The sequence below is a fragment of the Prunus dulcis genome, chromosome 6 (assembly GCF_902201215.1).
Source record: "Prunus dulcis chromosome 6, ALMONDv2, whole genome shotgun sequence".
Classification (NCBI taxonomy): domain Eukaryota; kingdom Viridiplantae; phylum Streptophyta; class Magnoliopsida; order Rosales; family Rosaceae; genus Prunus; species Prunus dulcis.
Genome location: NC_047655.1, coordinates 512,503 through 526,485, shown reverse-complemented (window position 1 = coordinate 526,485; position 13,983 = coordinate 512,503). Strand labels below are relative to the sequence as shown.

Here is a 13,983-nt window from a genome sequence, read left to right as displayed (position 1 = left end):
CTTTGGGCCCCCATCTCTGCCCTCACGGTTTTGTTTCTGGGAACTTACGAGCAACTTCCCAGTGGGTCACCCATCCTGGGATTGTTCTAGCCCCCAACTCGCTTAACTTCGGAGTTCCTACAACTCCAAAGCCAGTGAGCTCCCAAAAAGCCTCATGCTAGATGGATGCGAATGTGCACATATAAGGCATATCACTCCTTCTCCGTTGGTTGATGTGAGATCTTACCATTTAAGTTGTTTTGTTTCGATGACTAGGCACCTTTTGTATTTTTTTTTTCTTAATGCGAGGTACCTTTTGTATTTTGGAATTTAAAGTTGTTTTGTAATTTGGTTGGATTGAAAGTTTGAATATGAGTGTTGAGTAGTTACTTTATTTGTTGAAAAAACATCTCGCACTTGCGTTGATCCATGATTTACATCCACAATCTTAAATAACAACACACATATATACCTTGTCTCTCACGCGCCCTTCAAACCCACCCAATCAAAACTCCCACACGCTCGGCAGGGCAAAGCCCATGCATTGGTCCAATCATCACACGCGCGTAGCCCATCTACAATCCCATTTATCGTTTTAAACTCCCAAGACCAAAATAAAATATAAATATAAATATAAATTAAATCCAAAAAGAGAGTGCCAGAGAGTGAAAAAAGAAAAAGAAAGAAAAATTCAAAAGAACTAAAAAGCCTTGGTTTCTCCACCACCGCTCTCTCTCTCTCTCTCTCTCTCTCTCTGTGAGAAGTTCGAAGAAGAAAACGAAGAAGAAGAAGAGGAGGAGAAATCTAGGGTTTTCTACAGATCCAGGGTTTGGGCTTCGGAGGGCATCTTGATCTGTGAAAAACGGTGCGTTTCCGGGAAGAGGAAGTGAAGGAGGAACAGGATGGATGCGGTCCCTTCGAACTCACATGGGAACCTGGATGAGCAGATTGCTCAGCTCATGCAGTGCAAGCCCTTGTCCGAACCAGAGGTACCTCCGCTATTACTATTCACTATATTCATCATTTCAGTCCGTTGCCATTTCTGTTCTTTTCTTTATATATATATATATATGTTGGTTTGAATGTTATTGTGCGGGGATTTTGTGCTAAATTTTGGAAAATGAGACGGATCGGATTCTGAAATGTTAAGGCTTGAGTGGGCCAGATCGAGAAATCTCGTGCATTTCTTTGTTTGCAACTTTGGGCGTGATCTTTGAATTTAGCTTAACTAGGGTTCTCATGGGACCGATCTAGGGCTGTGATTCCTTATATCTTGGGGATCCATTGGAGGTTTTGCTTATTCACTGGTATGGATTTTCTCTAATATAAGATTTACTACCGAAATGGATAGTCTAAAGAAATGGTTGAAATTCTTGGTCGCACTGATTTATTCTGCTGTTAGACTTGGGTTCTTTGTCGGCAATGTGGGTCAGATCCCCTTTCCCGTGATAGCGTGGGTTCATGAACAGGAAAATAAAAATTGAGTGTCAAGGCCTTCAAATCCGAATCTTTCAACAGATTTAGAAACCTTTACGGATTTATGATTAACAAAGGCTTCTTGGAGTGCAATATGCTGAGTATGGTTTTGGCTAAATGGTTACAGTGTTGTTATATAAAATATTGTAACAAATTGTTCAGGAGCTATAATGACATCTTCCTCATTTCAGACACTACTGAGATCAATTGTTTTAAACCTCCTAAGTTTCTATTGCATACTTGGAGGAAAAGCTATACACCTGCTAGATAATGTACATGCTATTTATATTTTTTTGTTCTGCTTTTAGTTGGGAATTTTAAAGTAATATATCTATGCATCCATGCATCTGACCATTGATTTACCCAGTTTTCTTGGGGAGGGAGGGCTGTGTGGGTATATGTTTGCATAGATTGTTGGATTGCTTCTTGGATTTCAGAACGTTGGTACACCAGTCTTATTTGCTTTATTTGTTAGTGTGTGATGACAGTGATACCATCTTCATGAGGACTGCCTATTACTTTCAGGAGCTTATATCTGTTTTAATGTCATGCACATGTTTTGTAAGTTTGGATAAAGATAATTTTCACCACCCTCCATTAGATTAGATTGTTTATATTTAAGCTTTCATTTTTGGTTTTGCCGGAGCATTGTGATAGTTATCTTAGTGGACAACAATTCTCTTTATTGCTTGCTCAGTTGTCCAGCTTAAATTTGTTGAAAGACCTTATCTTATTATTGTGTTTTTGGAGTTTCTTTAAGCATATAGGCCTTTTCATCCTTCAATGTTCTAAAGTAATTGTCAACTTGATTTGTTTAATATAGGTAAGGGGGCTCTGTGAGAAGGCCAAGGAGATATTAATGGAAGAAAGCAATGTCCAGGTCCTTTTTATTGAATTCATTAATTTTAATTCCATGTGTATAATTTCTCTGAAGAATATTGATTAATATTGTTAACTTATGCATTAAGTTGCTTAAAACATGCACGCAACGAGTCACAAGTACATTTTGGTCGGGGGTTTGATATGAGAGATACCCTTATGTGTTGCTATCAAGGTTTGCATGAATAGCAAGTAAATGGTGAGAAAGGGGTTTTGGTGAGGAGGAGTTATACTTGTCCTTTGATGGTGAGTTTGTTAAGGAAAGAAAGGGAGGAATTTGGAGGGAGAGATTCAAAAGCTGAACCGTTTTGGAATGAAAGGTTTTAATTAATTTTATTGATGTGAATCCTTAGCAGAATAGTTAGGTTTTATTTGTTATAATAAAAGGGTATTATGCTAAAGATAACCGTATTTCCTTTCTTTCTTTTCTCTCTTTTGCATTTTGGCGGTTCATTCACATCTTTCTTTTTATTACGTCATACAGGTGTTGAGCTTATAATAATATTGACATGTCTTGAGGTACAAATAATCATTTTGGTTTTTATGTGTTGCAGCCTGTGAAAAGCCCTGTGACTATTTGTGGTGATATTCATGGACAATTCCATGATCTTGCCGAGCTTTTCCGCATTGGAGGAAAGGTATTTGTTTGATTTGAGCTATTTAGTTCTACTTAATGTAAATTCTGGACTTTTTAATGGAAGTGTTGTGGTTTTAAGAATCATATGTTTTGTATTTTCTGTACATGTGAGTTTGTAATGATATATTTTGTGATTAGTCTTTTTCATTTACTCTAAAAGTGTTTATGAGGTTCACTGAGAAGTAGTGAATCAAGTTTAAGTGTAAGTGTGAGGGATAATCAGCCTTGTATTGTTATCTGACTGATCTTTATGTGTGTTGTTTTCTGTTTGTAGTGTCCGGATACAAATTATTTGTTTATGGGAGATTATGTGGATCGTGGCTATTATTCAGTTGAAACAGTGACAGTAAGTATTAGTGTTTTTATTTCTGTTTTTTATCATTCAATAAGTTTAGTTGTAATTTTGGGGTTCTCCTCATGTTGGCACTAACAGATGAAGATATTTTGGAAACTCATGGACAAGAATTTGGTTAAATTTATGTGGTTTTGTTCAATATAACAAATTAAATTACAGTTATTAAGACCTTCAAATTTTACTTTAGGAGAGTTGGATATATGTTGAGCATGAGCTATGTGTTGCGTTAGTGGCCTTATACTTCAGAGCTTCCTGGATTCCAAGGTTGTACATGTCAAGATCATTGCCCTCCATTTTGGTTTGTATAGTTTAAAACTTGACAGAAGGTTGGGTCGGATAGAAAAATACTCCAAACCTGTTTTATCTCGATCTATGAACACCCTAGTTTATATGTTTCAGGGGGACTGGAAAAAATGTGTAATACATATAAAGACAATGAGACTGGACTTGAATTGGATTGCACTTAAGAAACATAATGTTCTTATATTGGGAATTTCCCATTTGCAACGATGTGCGATCTTGCTTTTTCACATCTGTTTATGTCATCATAACTTCTTTATCTTTTTATTCAGCTCTTGGTTGCCTTGAAGGTGCGTTATCCTCAACGTATTACTATCCTAAGAGGAAATCATGAAAGCCGTCAGGTATACTTTTTCTCTCCCTGCATTAAATATGGCATTATTGTTCATATCAGTTTGGCAGGATTTGCATGCTTGGTTTTTAATTTATCAAAATAGGATTCTCATTTTCCGAAGGGAACTGTTCATGTTGATTATGGCTTTATGTTTCCCCGTGCAGATTACTCAAGTTTATGGTTTTTATGATGAGTGCCTACGGAAGTGAGTTTCTTTAACATCTCTTGTTTTGTGGGGTCAATTTTGATACAATTAAGATCTTTGTATGGTTTGTGACTTCTCCAAGGACTCTCTTCTCCATTCGCCTAGGTTCAGGTCTAAAAAGTATATACATGTAAAGTTGTTCTTTTACATGTACTTTTGTTTAGAAAATTTTCATTATACTTTAGAAGTCAGTGTGGATTAAGGGAAGCAAAACTGAAATTATTTTTTGACGAGATTGTCCTTTAATTTTTAACCAAGGGTTCTTTCAGTGACTGGTAAGCCCTGTTTTGTGTATGTATATGCAGGCATGTAGTATATATACCCGTGAACTCATCTTCATATAGTATGGTCATAGCTGAAATTGCTATTATGCTAATTTGTGCTCTCTAGCCTTTCTGTGCTTCTTTTCATTTCCATAATCAACCATATATCATATTGTTCACTTATCATATTTGCATTTATAGGCTGGCTTTTCAGTATGCTTATATTTGATTTCATGATCATACTCTTTTACTGATTCAGGTGTATTGTGTCCAGTTGAATATACTTAAAAGTTATTAAAACTCTATAATATGAATCAGTTTTTGTAGTGTATCACTTCAATAATATTTTAGATGTACATTACCTTAAAAAATTTAACTTACTGTTGCTCCGGATCAGTTTTTGTAGTGTATCACTTCAACAATATTTTAGATGTACATTACCTTAAAAAAATTTAACTTACTGTTGCTCCGGATTAATCTCTTATGCCTCTGAAGTTGACTGTTGATCAGCCAACTAGTCTGCATTTTTCTGCTTAACAATTCCCTTGTCCTTCTCAATTGTATATATCTTATTTGTCAAGCTTGTAAAGGTAACCCATTCTTCTTCTATTTGCAGGTATGGTAATGCCAATGTTTGGAAGATCTTTACAGATTTATTTGACTATTTCCCTCTGACAGCATTGGTTAGTATAGTTATACATGACATATTTATGATGCTTAAATGGTCAATGTAGGTCAGTTGTTTAGGTTAGCAGTACACAACCGTGAACATTCTTGTTATTTGTATTGGTTGAAGATTTTCATTTTTGGGTGAAACCTTCTATTCCATTGCTACCAGTTCAATTGCAAGAGCCCCTCTAAAGCATTTTCTAATTTCTTACCTTTGTCAACCGTGTTGCAACATCAGCCTGAGTGCAAACTGACATTACTTTTACCACAACTTGTCACGTTGAACTACTTTGCATCTTTTGTGCCATATTTTGTATATCACCAAATCTAGCCTGTGACACAACCCTTAGTAATGTGGCCGTAGCTGTTGTAGGCATTAATGTAGCTTTGCAATGGTTGAAAATTGCTTTGCAATGATTAGAAGTTGATTTTATTTTTTTGTGCTATCAGGAAGTGATAGCGGTCTGGTTTCTTTGCTTGTTGCTAAATTTGAAAGCTTATACTTCACAATTTAATTTATCAACAACTTGTTAGAATGATTTAGGTATATGTAGAGTTTTACCCCCAATCGTTTGGCAACCATGTTGATTATTAGGCTACCTTTGCCATCTTTTCTTTTACACAATTAATTTTTTTTAAACTGTAAGTAGTTAAGGAAATCGTTCATTATATATTTTTTGTTGATAAACTCGGGTGCGGGTAAATAGTTTAATCATTTTCCCATATATTGACATATTTTCTTTTATTTGGTTGAAGGTTGAATCTGAAATTTTCTGCCTGCATGGTGGACTGTCTCCATCCATTGAAACCCTTGATAATATACGTAATTTTGACCGTGTACAAGAGGTTCCTCACGAGGGTCCTATGTGCGATCTTCTATGGTCTGATCCTGATGATCGCTGTGGTTGGGGTATCTCTCCCAGGGGTGCTGGATATACTTTTGGCCAGGTAGTTTATCTGCTCTTTTTTTTCCTTATTGGGGTTGATGGTTTGAAATTCAGTTGACTGGCCCTCTACAGTCCCGCCAGACTTTGCTGATCTGCTTCCTTTTGTTGCTTTAACAGGACATATCTGAGCAGTTCAATCATACAAATAACTTAAAGTTGATTGCTAGAGCACATCAGCTGGTCATGGAAGGATATAACTGGGGTCATGTGAGTATTTTACCCTCATTTTGTGGTTGTATTGGCAGATGGTTTATTTTGAGAAGGAAAGTTTGTGTAATTAGTTTGTTTATTTTATGGCAGGAACAAAAAGTCGTCACTATATTTAGTGCACCCAACTATTGTTATCGCTGTGGAAATATGGCATCCATCCTTGAAGTCGATGACTGCAAAGGTCACACATTCATTCAGGTTAGTCCCTCTTTTCCCCCTCCCCTCTTTGCCCCCTATCCACACTCGCAAACTCTGACACTAGAATATAAGTGATTGTTATAATTTATTGAATGATTAAACGTTGGGGTTGATGTATTACAGTTTGAGCCAGCTCCAAGGAGGGGAGAGCCAGATGTGACCCGAAGAACACCTGATTACTTCCTATAATGATACTGCCAAATCAGTTGCTGAATTACCTGCTGTGGTTGCCTGCTAGAAGGTTTATGTATCGAGGGCTCTACTTAACTCTAAGGTTATAGTTTCACAATAGTGGTCGGTTGTGGAAAATCGTGTAAGATTGGCAGGTGAGGGTTCCTTGGATTGTACTCGAGTCTCTGCAAAAGGAAGCATCCGAGGTGGCGACACAGTTGCAGCATATGTACCATTTCCAGCAAACAATGTGGCATCTTCTGTTCTGATTTTTTTTTTTTTTTTTTTAAATTTAATTTTTCTGTAGAAGGATGGTTTTTTTGGGGGTTGGTGATCTGTAGAGGGATGATGAGCTCACTTCCTATAATGGGTGCTTTATTATTTTTTACCCTTAGTAATGAATACAATGTTCTCCAATAGGTTTATTATTTAATTTTAATTTTTTTTTACCCAGAGTCTAATTCAATTTATAGTCTGGCAGTTCTCCCTTTTTTCTCCTTCACACAAACCATTACATTTCACTTTTCTCAACTTCAGTATTGTATCATACCAACACCGTGTACTTTTTAAGCCAGTCTGGCCTTCCCCATTCTAAGATTCTGAATTGTCTGCCAGGTGTACAAGCCTTAGGACCGCCATTTGGACGACTACAAGTAATCTTAATCTTGTTACCCATTAAAGATGTGCTTTCCATTAGATAGAGTAAAATAAAAATTATAAAATTGAAAATGAGATAGATGCGCTAACGTTAATAAGAAAAGTGTTTACATCTTTAAACAGTAAACATGTACAGAATTTACACACAGCTTTGTTACACGCAAAACATATTTCTCATTAATTTGATATAATTTCAGCCTTCTTCTTTCTTTCTCAAAACGATTTTGTACTCCTTACGTTCTTGTGCTGCTGGGAGAGCAAGCTACTTGTTGACAGAGATCTTGAGTATGCCAAAGGCAACATGAGAAGTTTCTTAGCTCTCCTTACATATGCTCTCTTTGTCAAGTTATCGTAATCGTTATCCTCAATCGCATCCAAGATGTTACGATAAATCAGTAGCGATGACCATACCTGCAAAACAAAAGTACATCATCATCATCAGAATAATAAACTTTTCTTTGTTGATGGATACACTATGTTTTTCAACCCACACAAGTTGGTTGAAAGCAGCATATATAAACGTCAAACAGGCAAAACAACACCACATTCGTTTTTGTTGTTTGTGTTTGTGTATTCTATTAGTTGACGTTTTCTTTGAAGTGCAATGGTTTGTTTTCTAGCCTCTGAAATGATCCACACCTTGGTTCTAGGTAACTGAATTGAACCTTCAACTGCTACGCAAGATGATTAAAAAAAATATAATTATGGAAGGAAGAGGTATATACCGGCCAACGGCTAGCCTTGTCAAGCTGAGAAGCTCCATCCTCTGCCAGGTTGAAATACAACCTTGCTCTTGTAATCTGTTCTTTCATGAACTCTCTCCACTGATCAGTCACCTTTCTTGAGAAAACGTCGTTATCGCCTAACCCGAACTGTGCTAGCTCATCTTGGGGAAGATAAACTCTCCCTCTCAAAGCACTAGAAAAAAAGAAGAACAGAAAAAATTGATCAAAGAGACAAAGTGAATGAAGAAACTGAAAATGATCAATTAGTACATGTTAAAGAAACCTACTCTTCCCCAACATCTCTAAGGATGTTTGTGAGTTGATTTCCAATGCCCAAATATAGTGCAGCATCATATGTGCTTTGAGCAGAAATCAGAGAATCTGGTGCAATTCCCATCACAGGAACACTCATTAGGCCGACCGTCCCTGCCACGTAGTAGCAGTAAAGATAAAGCTCTTGAAAATTCTGGTAACGACATTTTCTTGTGTCCATTCTCATACCCTCGATCATGTCCCTGAAAGGCTTTGGTCACAACAAGGATATTCTATCAGATGAAAATGGCTGCTACCACTTTTACAAGGAATCATTTTCTTGAATTTAATGGGATATCCTCTAAGCACCCACCTTGATGTCCAAGGGGAAACTGAAAACTGTGTGTGTTAATGCAGCATCAAGCATGTCGTAAGGCCGTCCTTCGAAAATTTCTTGCAGCCTCTCTTCCCATCTATCAAGAACTTCAGAGCTCATGTAGACAGAATTGGGGCCATCCACCAGTTCATCTGTTCTTCTACACCAAACTGCATTCGATTTCCAAAAGATTAAACTTATAGTTGCTTATTTACATTACAAACATATTAACTTCCCCTTTTATTTTCATTTATGAACATGATTTTTCTTCCAACACTGGCTACTATATATGAACTTGAAGTTATAATTCTTACCATAGATTGCCCATATTGCCTTTTGACGCTCCTCTGTCATTAGTAAAGTGCCTGCATCAAGAGAGTGCACCAGAATTGAATCTCATATTCATGAAAAAAGTGATCACTAATTAGAATGCAGTTAAAAAAATTTGTTGGGAAGAAAAAATAAGGGTAATGAAGTTGGACCTAGATAGAATGTCTTAGCATATTCTGCACAAATGTTCCTGCACCTTTCATATGCTTCTTCAAGAAAGCTAGGACAGAACTGTGGCTTTCTGCGGGCGCCTTCTCTGTCCATGCTGTAAGTCTGAGACTGCCTTTGAACAATTTCTTGTACATGTAAATCAGCAATAGGAATGCCTTGTATTGATAACTCAGGAAAAACAGGTCTGCTTCTTTGCTTGGGAGCTGGAATCACTTCAGCTCTTGTTGCTGTGACCATGGATTTTCGATGTCGAATTCCATTGCTCTCTCCAATGTAAGTCTTTGCTGCAAGGGAAAATGTTGAACACATTTGGCAGTTCTTTTACTTCTTTACCCAAACAACAAAAAAAAAAAAAAAAAAAAAAAGGTCTAGAAAGAAAGATTGAAAATATGAAATAATGTATGAACACCTCCTCTGCATTTAAATACCTCTCTTTCATGTGGTATCCTACTGTAGCTAGGAGATTTGGATGTACTTTGTTGACTGTTATGCAGGTCTGGCCCACTAGTGCAACGGCCTTGGATATTATGTTCAAGACTTTTTTACCTCAATTTATTTACAAATGTTACATTTTTTTGTATGGTAATTTTGAAAGGCCAAAATATGTTTCTGATAAGTTTTACCTCTTTCTGGTTTAAAATAAAAAGTTATGGTAGATAATACAGTGTCAACTAACAAACATAACTTAAATACAAAAACCTTGTTGGGTGGGAGGAAGTGACGTGTTTTACAAAGTGGAAGTGTTGTCTTTAAGCTTATCTACCCAAGCATTGTTGCAGACTGTCTTGTTGTGTAATCTCATAATAGAATCTTCATCAGCATAAGATACCCCTTTAATCTCCTTGGTGCTTTTTTTGGTGTTTTGTCCTGGAGTGATGTTTAGATTTAGGGTGCTTACGTGGAAGAGATTCCCACACTAGTTAAATAAACATGTGTAAAAAACAATGATGAAACAGATCAAATTGTTGTCATTTTGTATGAGAAGTATGCTAAAGTAGGCCTGGAAAATACTTCATTATAATTGCTAAACACCTCCTGACATTGGAGATAAAAAACAATGAGAGGTTTGGCCAATGGGGTGTTAGTTGGATTGGTCCAGGCTTTGGTGTGCTCCCAAGTGGTCTTGGATTCAAACTCCCATGGTACGCGTGTGTGTGAGTTTTCCCCCTCCTAATTTTCCCAAAAAAAAAAAGAAAAAAAAAAAGAAAAAAGGGGATAAGTGACAAAATTGACCATGTAGTTCTTTCTTTTGGCCAGTTATTGACTTGGGATATAACACTTTTAACTTTGCATGGGGAAGATTGAATTGGAGATCATCTTAAGATTTCAGATGTCAAGATGCAGGGCTTTCATTTCAAAATCGTTGCAAAACAGATACATAATATTTTCATATTTCAAAATCTAGCTTTCAATTTTTCTCCACTTTTGTTGACAATGCTGAAACAGAGCATTAATAATTTTTTGCTAGCTGGAGGAAAGGGGAACAACCAGGGCCTGGCCTTGCTGTCATGGCCATGGCAGCAAAGGTTCCACAACAATATGTATTCTCTTTGGGGAGCACATATATTGGAATTGGGAAAGATCACATATAAAATAATGTTGGATCTCAAATCTGTCCAATATCAAAGTATTATTTGCTCATGAAATGGCATGAGTTGATCCAGAATTTTCTGGGGGGTGGAGAGGTTATGGGACACAATGAAGATAAATTAAAGCAAGAAGTTGATGCATAACAGCGCTGTTGTATGCTGATGAAGTAACATATAAAATAACTGTTAAAAAATAATGCAATCTTTGACTGATGAAACACATCTTCCATGCATGTGCATCTTCATTAACTTAATATTGACATGGAGAACAACGTGTTTCCATGACATGTTTCACTTCTTTTGTCGGAAGAAACAAGTTTGGTTTTATATTTGATGTACCGATCGAGCAACTTTACGTTGGCCAGATGAAAACAAGTGGGTAAAAAAAGAGTTCAACGGAGAATTCTAAGAACAGAACAATTTTCGTTCTATTAACTTTAATGATGTGTTACTTGAGTGTAATAATCTGCAGCTCTTTTTCCTAATACATACAATACAGCTGGGTTGTCTCCATTGAAGGTCCTATACAAGTTTGTAAATCTTTCCACCTCTCTCGTTCTTCCTCAAAGTGGAAACAGAGATGATATATCACTCGTTTATCTTTAGACTAATTCGCATGGGCTTAACTGCTGCCAATACCACAGCAACTTTACATGCAAGAAATCCGATCATCCCAGCCATGAGTTCCTTAGGTGTGAATTCCATGGGGGCACCCCCCGAGCCATACTTCACTGTGAATAAAGCAAAACCAATCGCCAATGCAAGAACAAATATTCGGCCCTTAGATCCTCCAAAGATTTGGTTGGGCCTTCCTGTGTTACTGGAAGTCAATTCTGGAGCAGGTAATCCATCAACAGACCTTTGCAGTAGCAGCAGATACAAGAACCCGCCAATCCCACCAGTTAAAAACGCAAAACTCACCTCTTCCCCCGCTGAGAAGGATGCGACTGATGTACCAACAAAGATCAGCATGGCATCGTAAAGTAGCAAAGATAACTTCAAATCTTCATATTCTCTCATGGTTTCCTCGTTTGATATCCCACGGCCCACAAGCATAGTTGATTCAGGGATGCTTTTATTGAAGACAGTGAAAGGGTCAACCCCAGATAGCTTGGTGACAAGGCAAGGTCTAAGTTCCACCATGGAACTATCACTTCCCTCCCCCAGCAAGATATCATCAACCTCAAAGTTGTAATTGAAACCAATATACTGAAGTTTTTCTCCATCTTTTTCCTCCAAAGAACATTGTTGCCCACAAATAACGGTCAAGCTCACACTTCCTAACCTCCATTGGCCTGACCTTGGAGGGTTTAAAGAACAATTGTTAGCATGATTTGGTCAAACATGGGTAAAGCCAGTTTTTTTAGCTCACACTTTCTGATTCTACAGAAATTGAACTAGTACACATATATATAGAGACAGGACTACAAATAATGAATCTGCTATTATAAAAGTGTTCAGCGGCTTATAGCCTTATACTTGGCCTCCAGATGCTAAACTAATTCTAGTAAAGACTACCTGATTCAAGACTGATCCAAACGGCTTCAACTTTTCCAAGTTTAGGTCCCTCAAAGGTGAACTCATCAACAGAACCTCGTTGAAAGTGAAGTATGCCATCCTCTGACTCTGTAGAATGATCTGTTATCAAACTCGAGGGCATCCTCTGTAATATGGAATCACCGTTTTCGTCTATCACACAAAGGAGGATTCCAGCATTCAAGTCAGAGAGACTTGAGCCATAAACATTACTAGTACCTAACTTAACCTTACATAGAGACTGAGATCCATCATCACTTAAAGATGAGAAAGCCTTTACCACTGAGTTATCTGTGCAGACTTTCACTTCTGTAGCTGGCAAGAGACGTGAAGGCTTTGCATAGCCCTTTAAATCTAAAGATAAAAAGGGAGAACTTTTAGCTTATTGAAAAATTAATAGAATCTAATGTGGAAACATATAGAAAACAAACGATGTATGCAGTTAGCCGGCCACACTGGTGAGAAATTTACAACATTTATGCCTACATACATGAAACTTGCCACTTGTATTCATGAAACCTGTCCATAGTGGGAGCAAGTAGCTTACAAACCTACATCCATCCGAGGTACCAAGTTTGTATTCCCTCTCCTCCAATGTCATTTGATTATTTGAAAAACCAAATATAGGTACATATTTGACAAAAGTTAATTACTTTAAAATTTCACAGGCATTCAATAATTCCAACTTAGATTTGTAATGGATTTGATACAACCAAAATGAAACCAGCTTTTGAGTTAATTATTATCCTATGATTAATCTCTCTCTCTCTCTCTCTCTCTCTCTCTCTCTCTCTCTCTCTCTCTCTCACACACACACACACACACACACACACACACACAGACAAACGCTTATATATATGAGATTCAGATTCGACCAAAAAAAAAAAAAAATATGATTCAGCTTCGTAAGAAAATAAAATATGCTAGTTGAAAGTTTTGAAATGATGAGTACACGTCTGACAGAAGGGGTGAATTACTTAAAGAGCAGGGCAAAATCATAATAATAAAATCATGGCTTTCAACCATCTTTGTCTTTAAATTCGAAAAACGCAAAGAAATTATTAGCGCCAGTGCCAAAAAGCAACAGTGCAGCTGAATATAGAAGGGTTTTTTCAATCCTTCTTCATAACTTTTCCTGGGTTTTCTCAGATACCAAATAAAGAAGTTATCTTTCTTCAAATGAAGGAATCCCAAGCAAGTGGCAAAGGATTGGATGGGTGTACCTCGGAAATCCGAGTGTTTGGAATGGATTTTCTGAAGTCGCCCAGTTGGTTTGTGAAGGTGAAACCTTTGGCTGTGAAATGGCTTTTCTGGGTTCCTTTTTCTTCTCCATCGAAAGCTGTGATTTGTTGCAGAGATTGCATGCGTCAGAGAAATGGACTCCATTGCTGCAGTTTCAGATATACGCTGAGACACAATGAATAGAGTTTGTATAGAGACTCTGTGGCACTCGGCAGTCTCATAAAATTTCTTTTATTTTTATTTTTTCTGGCACTCTGTTTTTCAGTGATAAACGTATTCTAGATATTTTGATATCATCTGCGTTTGTAGTCCAACGGTTAGGATAATTGCCTTCCAAGCAATAGACCCGGGTTCGACTCCCGGCAGACGCATTTCTCCTTTTTATTTTGAACATCTTATTCTTAAGTGAAATACACAAAACAACCACATTTTCTAAATTGTTTTGTACTATTTTTTCCTCTCAATATTATTGTATGCTTTTT

The 13,983-nt window shown here is 37.1% G+C and overlaps 3 protein-coding genes and 1 non-coding gene across 5 annotated transcripts; 2 read left to right on the top strand and 2 right to left on the bottom strand.

Moving 5' to 3' along the window:
- The first annotated feature begins 624 nt into the window (after positions 1 to 624).
- On the top strand, positions 625 to 7,089 carry LOC117630681 (serine/threonine-protein phosphatase PP2A-2 catalytic subunit). Its single transcript, XM_034363391.1, has 11 exons — positions 625 to 968; positions 2,279 to 2,335; positions 2,889 to 2,972; positions 3,246 to 3,317; positions 3,899 to 3,970; positions 4,125 to 4,165; positions 5,045 to 5,111; positions 5,854 to 6,045; positions 6,162 to 6,251; positions 6,345 to 6,452; positions 6,576 to 7,089. Exons 1-11 carry the CDS (start codon positions 882 to 884, stop codon positions 6,639 to 6,641), a joined length of 936 nt encoding a protein of 311 aa, XP_034219282.1. The 5' UTR covers positions 625 to 881; the 3' UTR covers positions 6,642 to 7,089.
- A 280-nt stretch (positions 7,090 to 7,369) lies between these two features.
- Positions 7,370 to 9,451, bottom strand: LOC117631451 (phytoene synthase 2, chloroplastic-like). Of its 2 annotated transcripts, none has more exons than XM_034364607.1 (6): positions 9,116 to 9,451; positions 8,948 to 8,998; positions 8,631 to 8,803; positions 8,293 to 8,528; positions 8,006 to 8,198; positions 7,370 to 7,691 (listed from the first exon to the last, which is right to left on the bottom strand). In XM_034364607.1, exons 1-6 carry the CDS (start codon positions 9,441 to 9,443, stop codon positions 7,494 to 7,496), a joined length of 1,179 nt encoding a protein of 392 aa, XP_034220498.1. In that variant the 5' UTR covers positions 9,444 to 9,451; the 3' UTR covers positions 7,370 to 7,493. The 2 variants fall into 2 exon arrangements, with proteins under 2 accessions (XP_034220498.1, XP_034220499.1); XM_034364608.1 differs by having other exon boundaries at positions 9,160 to 9,358.
- A 1,675-nt stretch (positions 9,452 to 11,126) lies between these two features.
- LOC117631423 lies at positions 11,127 to 13,688 on the bottom strand. The gene is made up of 3 exons (XM_034364567.1): positions 13,483 to 13,688; positions 12,242 to 12,613; positions 11,127 to 12,018 (listed from the first exon to the last, which is right to left on the bottom strand). The coding sequence occupies exons 1-3, from the start codon at positions 13,643 to 13,645 to the stop codon at positions 11,312 to 11,314; spliced, it is 1,242 nt and encodes a 413-aa protein (XP_034220458.1). The 5' UTR covers positions 13,646 to 13,688; the 3' UTR covers positions 11,127 to 11,311.
- Positions 13,689 to 13,800: 112 nt separating this feature from the next.
- Positions 13,801 to 13,872, top strand: TRNAG-UCC. The gene has a single exon. It is a non-coding gene; the product is annotated as a tRNA-Gly (tRNA).
- Positions 13,873 to 13,983: the final 111 nt, after the last annotated feature.

Excerpts from the sequence above, each read along its gene's own strand:
- LOC117630681 (XM_034363391.1), top strand. The coding sequence starts at position 882 with ATGGATGCGGTCCCTTCGAACTCACATGGGAACCTGGATGAGCAGATT. Across the intron at positions 3,971-4,124 it reads GAAATCATGAAAGCCGTCAG|ATTACTCAAGTTTATGGTTT; the intron begins GTATACTTTTTC and ends TTCCCCGTGCAG. Across the intron at positions 5,112-5,853 it reads ATTTCCCTCTGACAGCATTG|GTTGAATCTGAAATTTTCTG; the intron begins GTTAGTATAGTT and ends ATTTGGTTGAAG.
- LOC117631451 (XM_034364607.1), bottom strand. The coding sequence starts at position 9,443 with ATGTGTTCAACATTTTCCCTTGCAGCAAAGACTTACATTGGAGAGAGC. Across the intron at positions 8,529-8,630 it reads GTTTCCCCTTGGACATCAAG|CCTTTCAGGGACATGATCGA; the intron begins GTGGGTGCTTAG and ends TTGTGACCAAAG. Across the intron at positions 7,692-8,005 it reads ACAAGGCTAGCCGTTGGCCG|GTATGGTCATCGCTACTGAT; the intron begins GTATATACCTCT and ends TTTGTTTTGCAG.
- LOC117631423 (XM_034364567.1), bottom strand. The coding sequence starts at position 13,645 with ATGGAGTCCATTTCTCTGACGCATGCAATCTCTGCAACAAATCACAGC. Across the intron at positions 12,614-13,482 it reads CAAACACTCGGATTTCCGAG|ATTTAAAGGGCTATGCAAAG; the intron begins GTACACCCATCC and ends TTTTATCTTTAG. Across the intron at positions 12,019-12,241 it reads TTGGATCAGTCTTGAATCAG|GCCAATGGAGGTTAGGAAGT; the intron begins GTAGTCTTTACT and ends CTCCAAGGTCAG.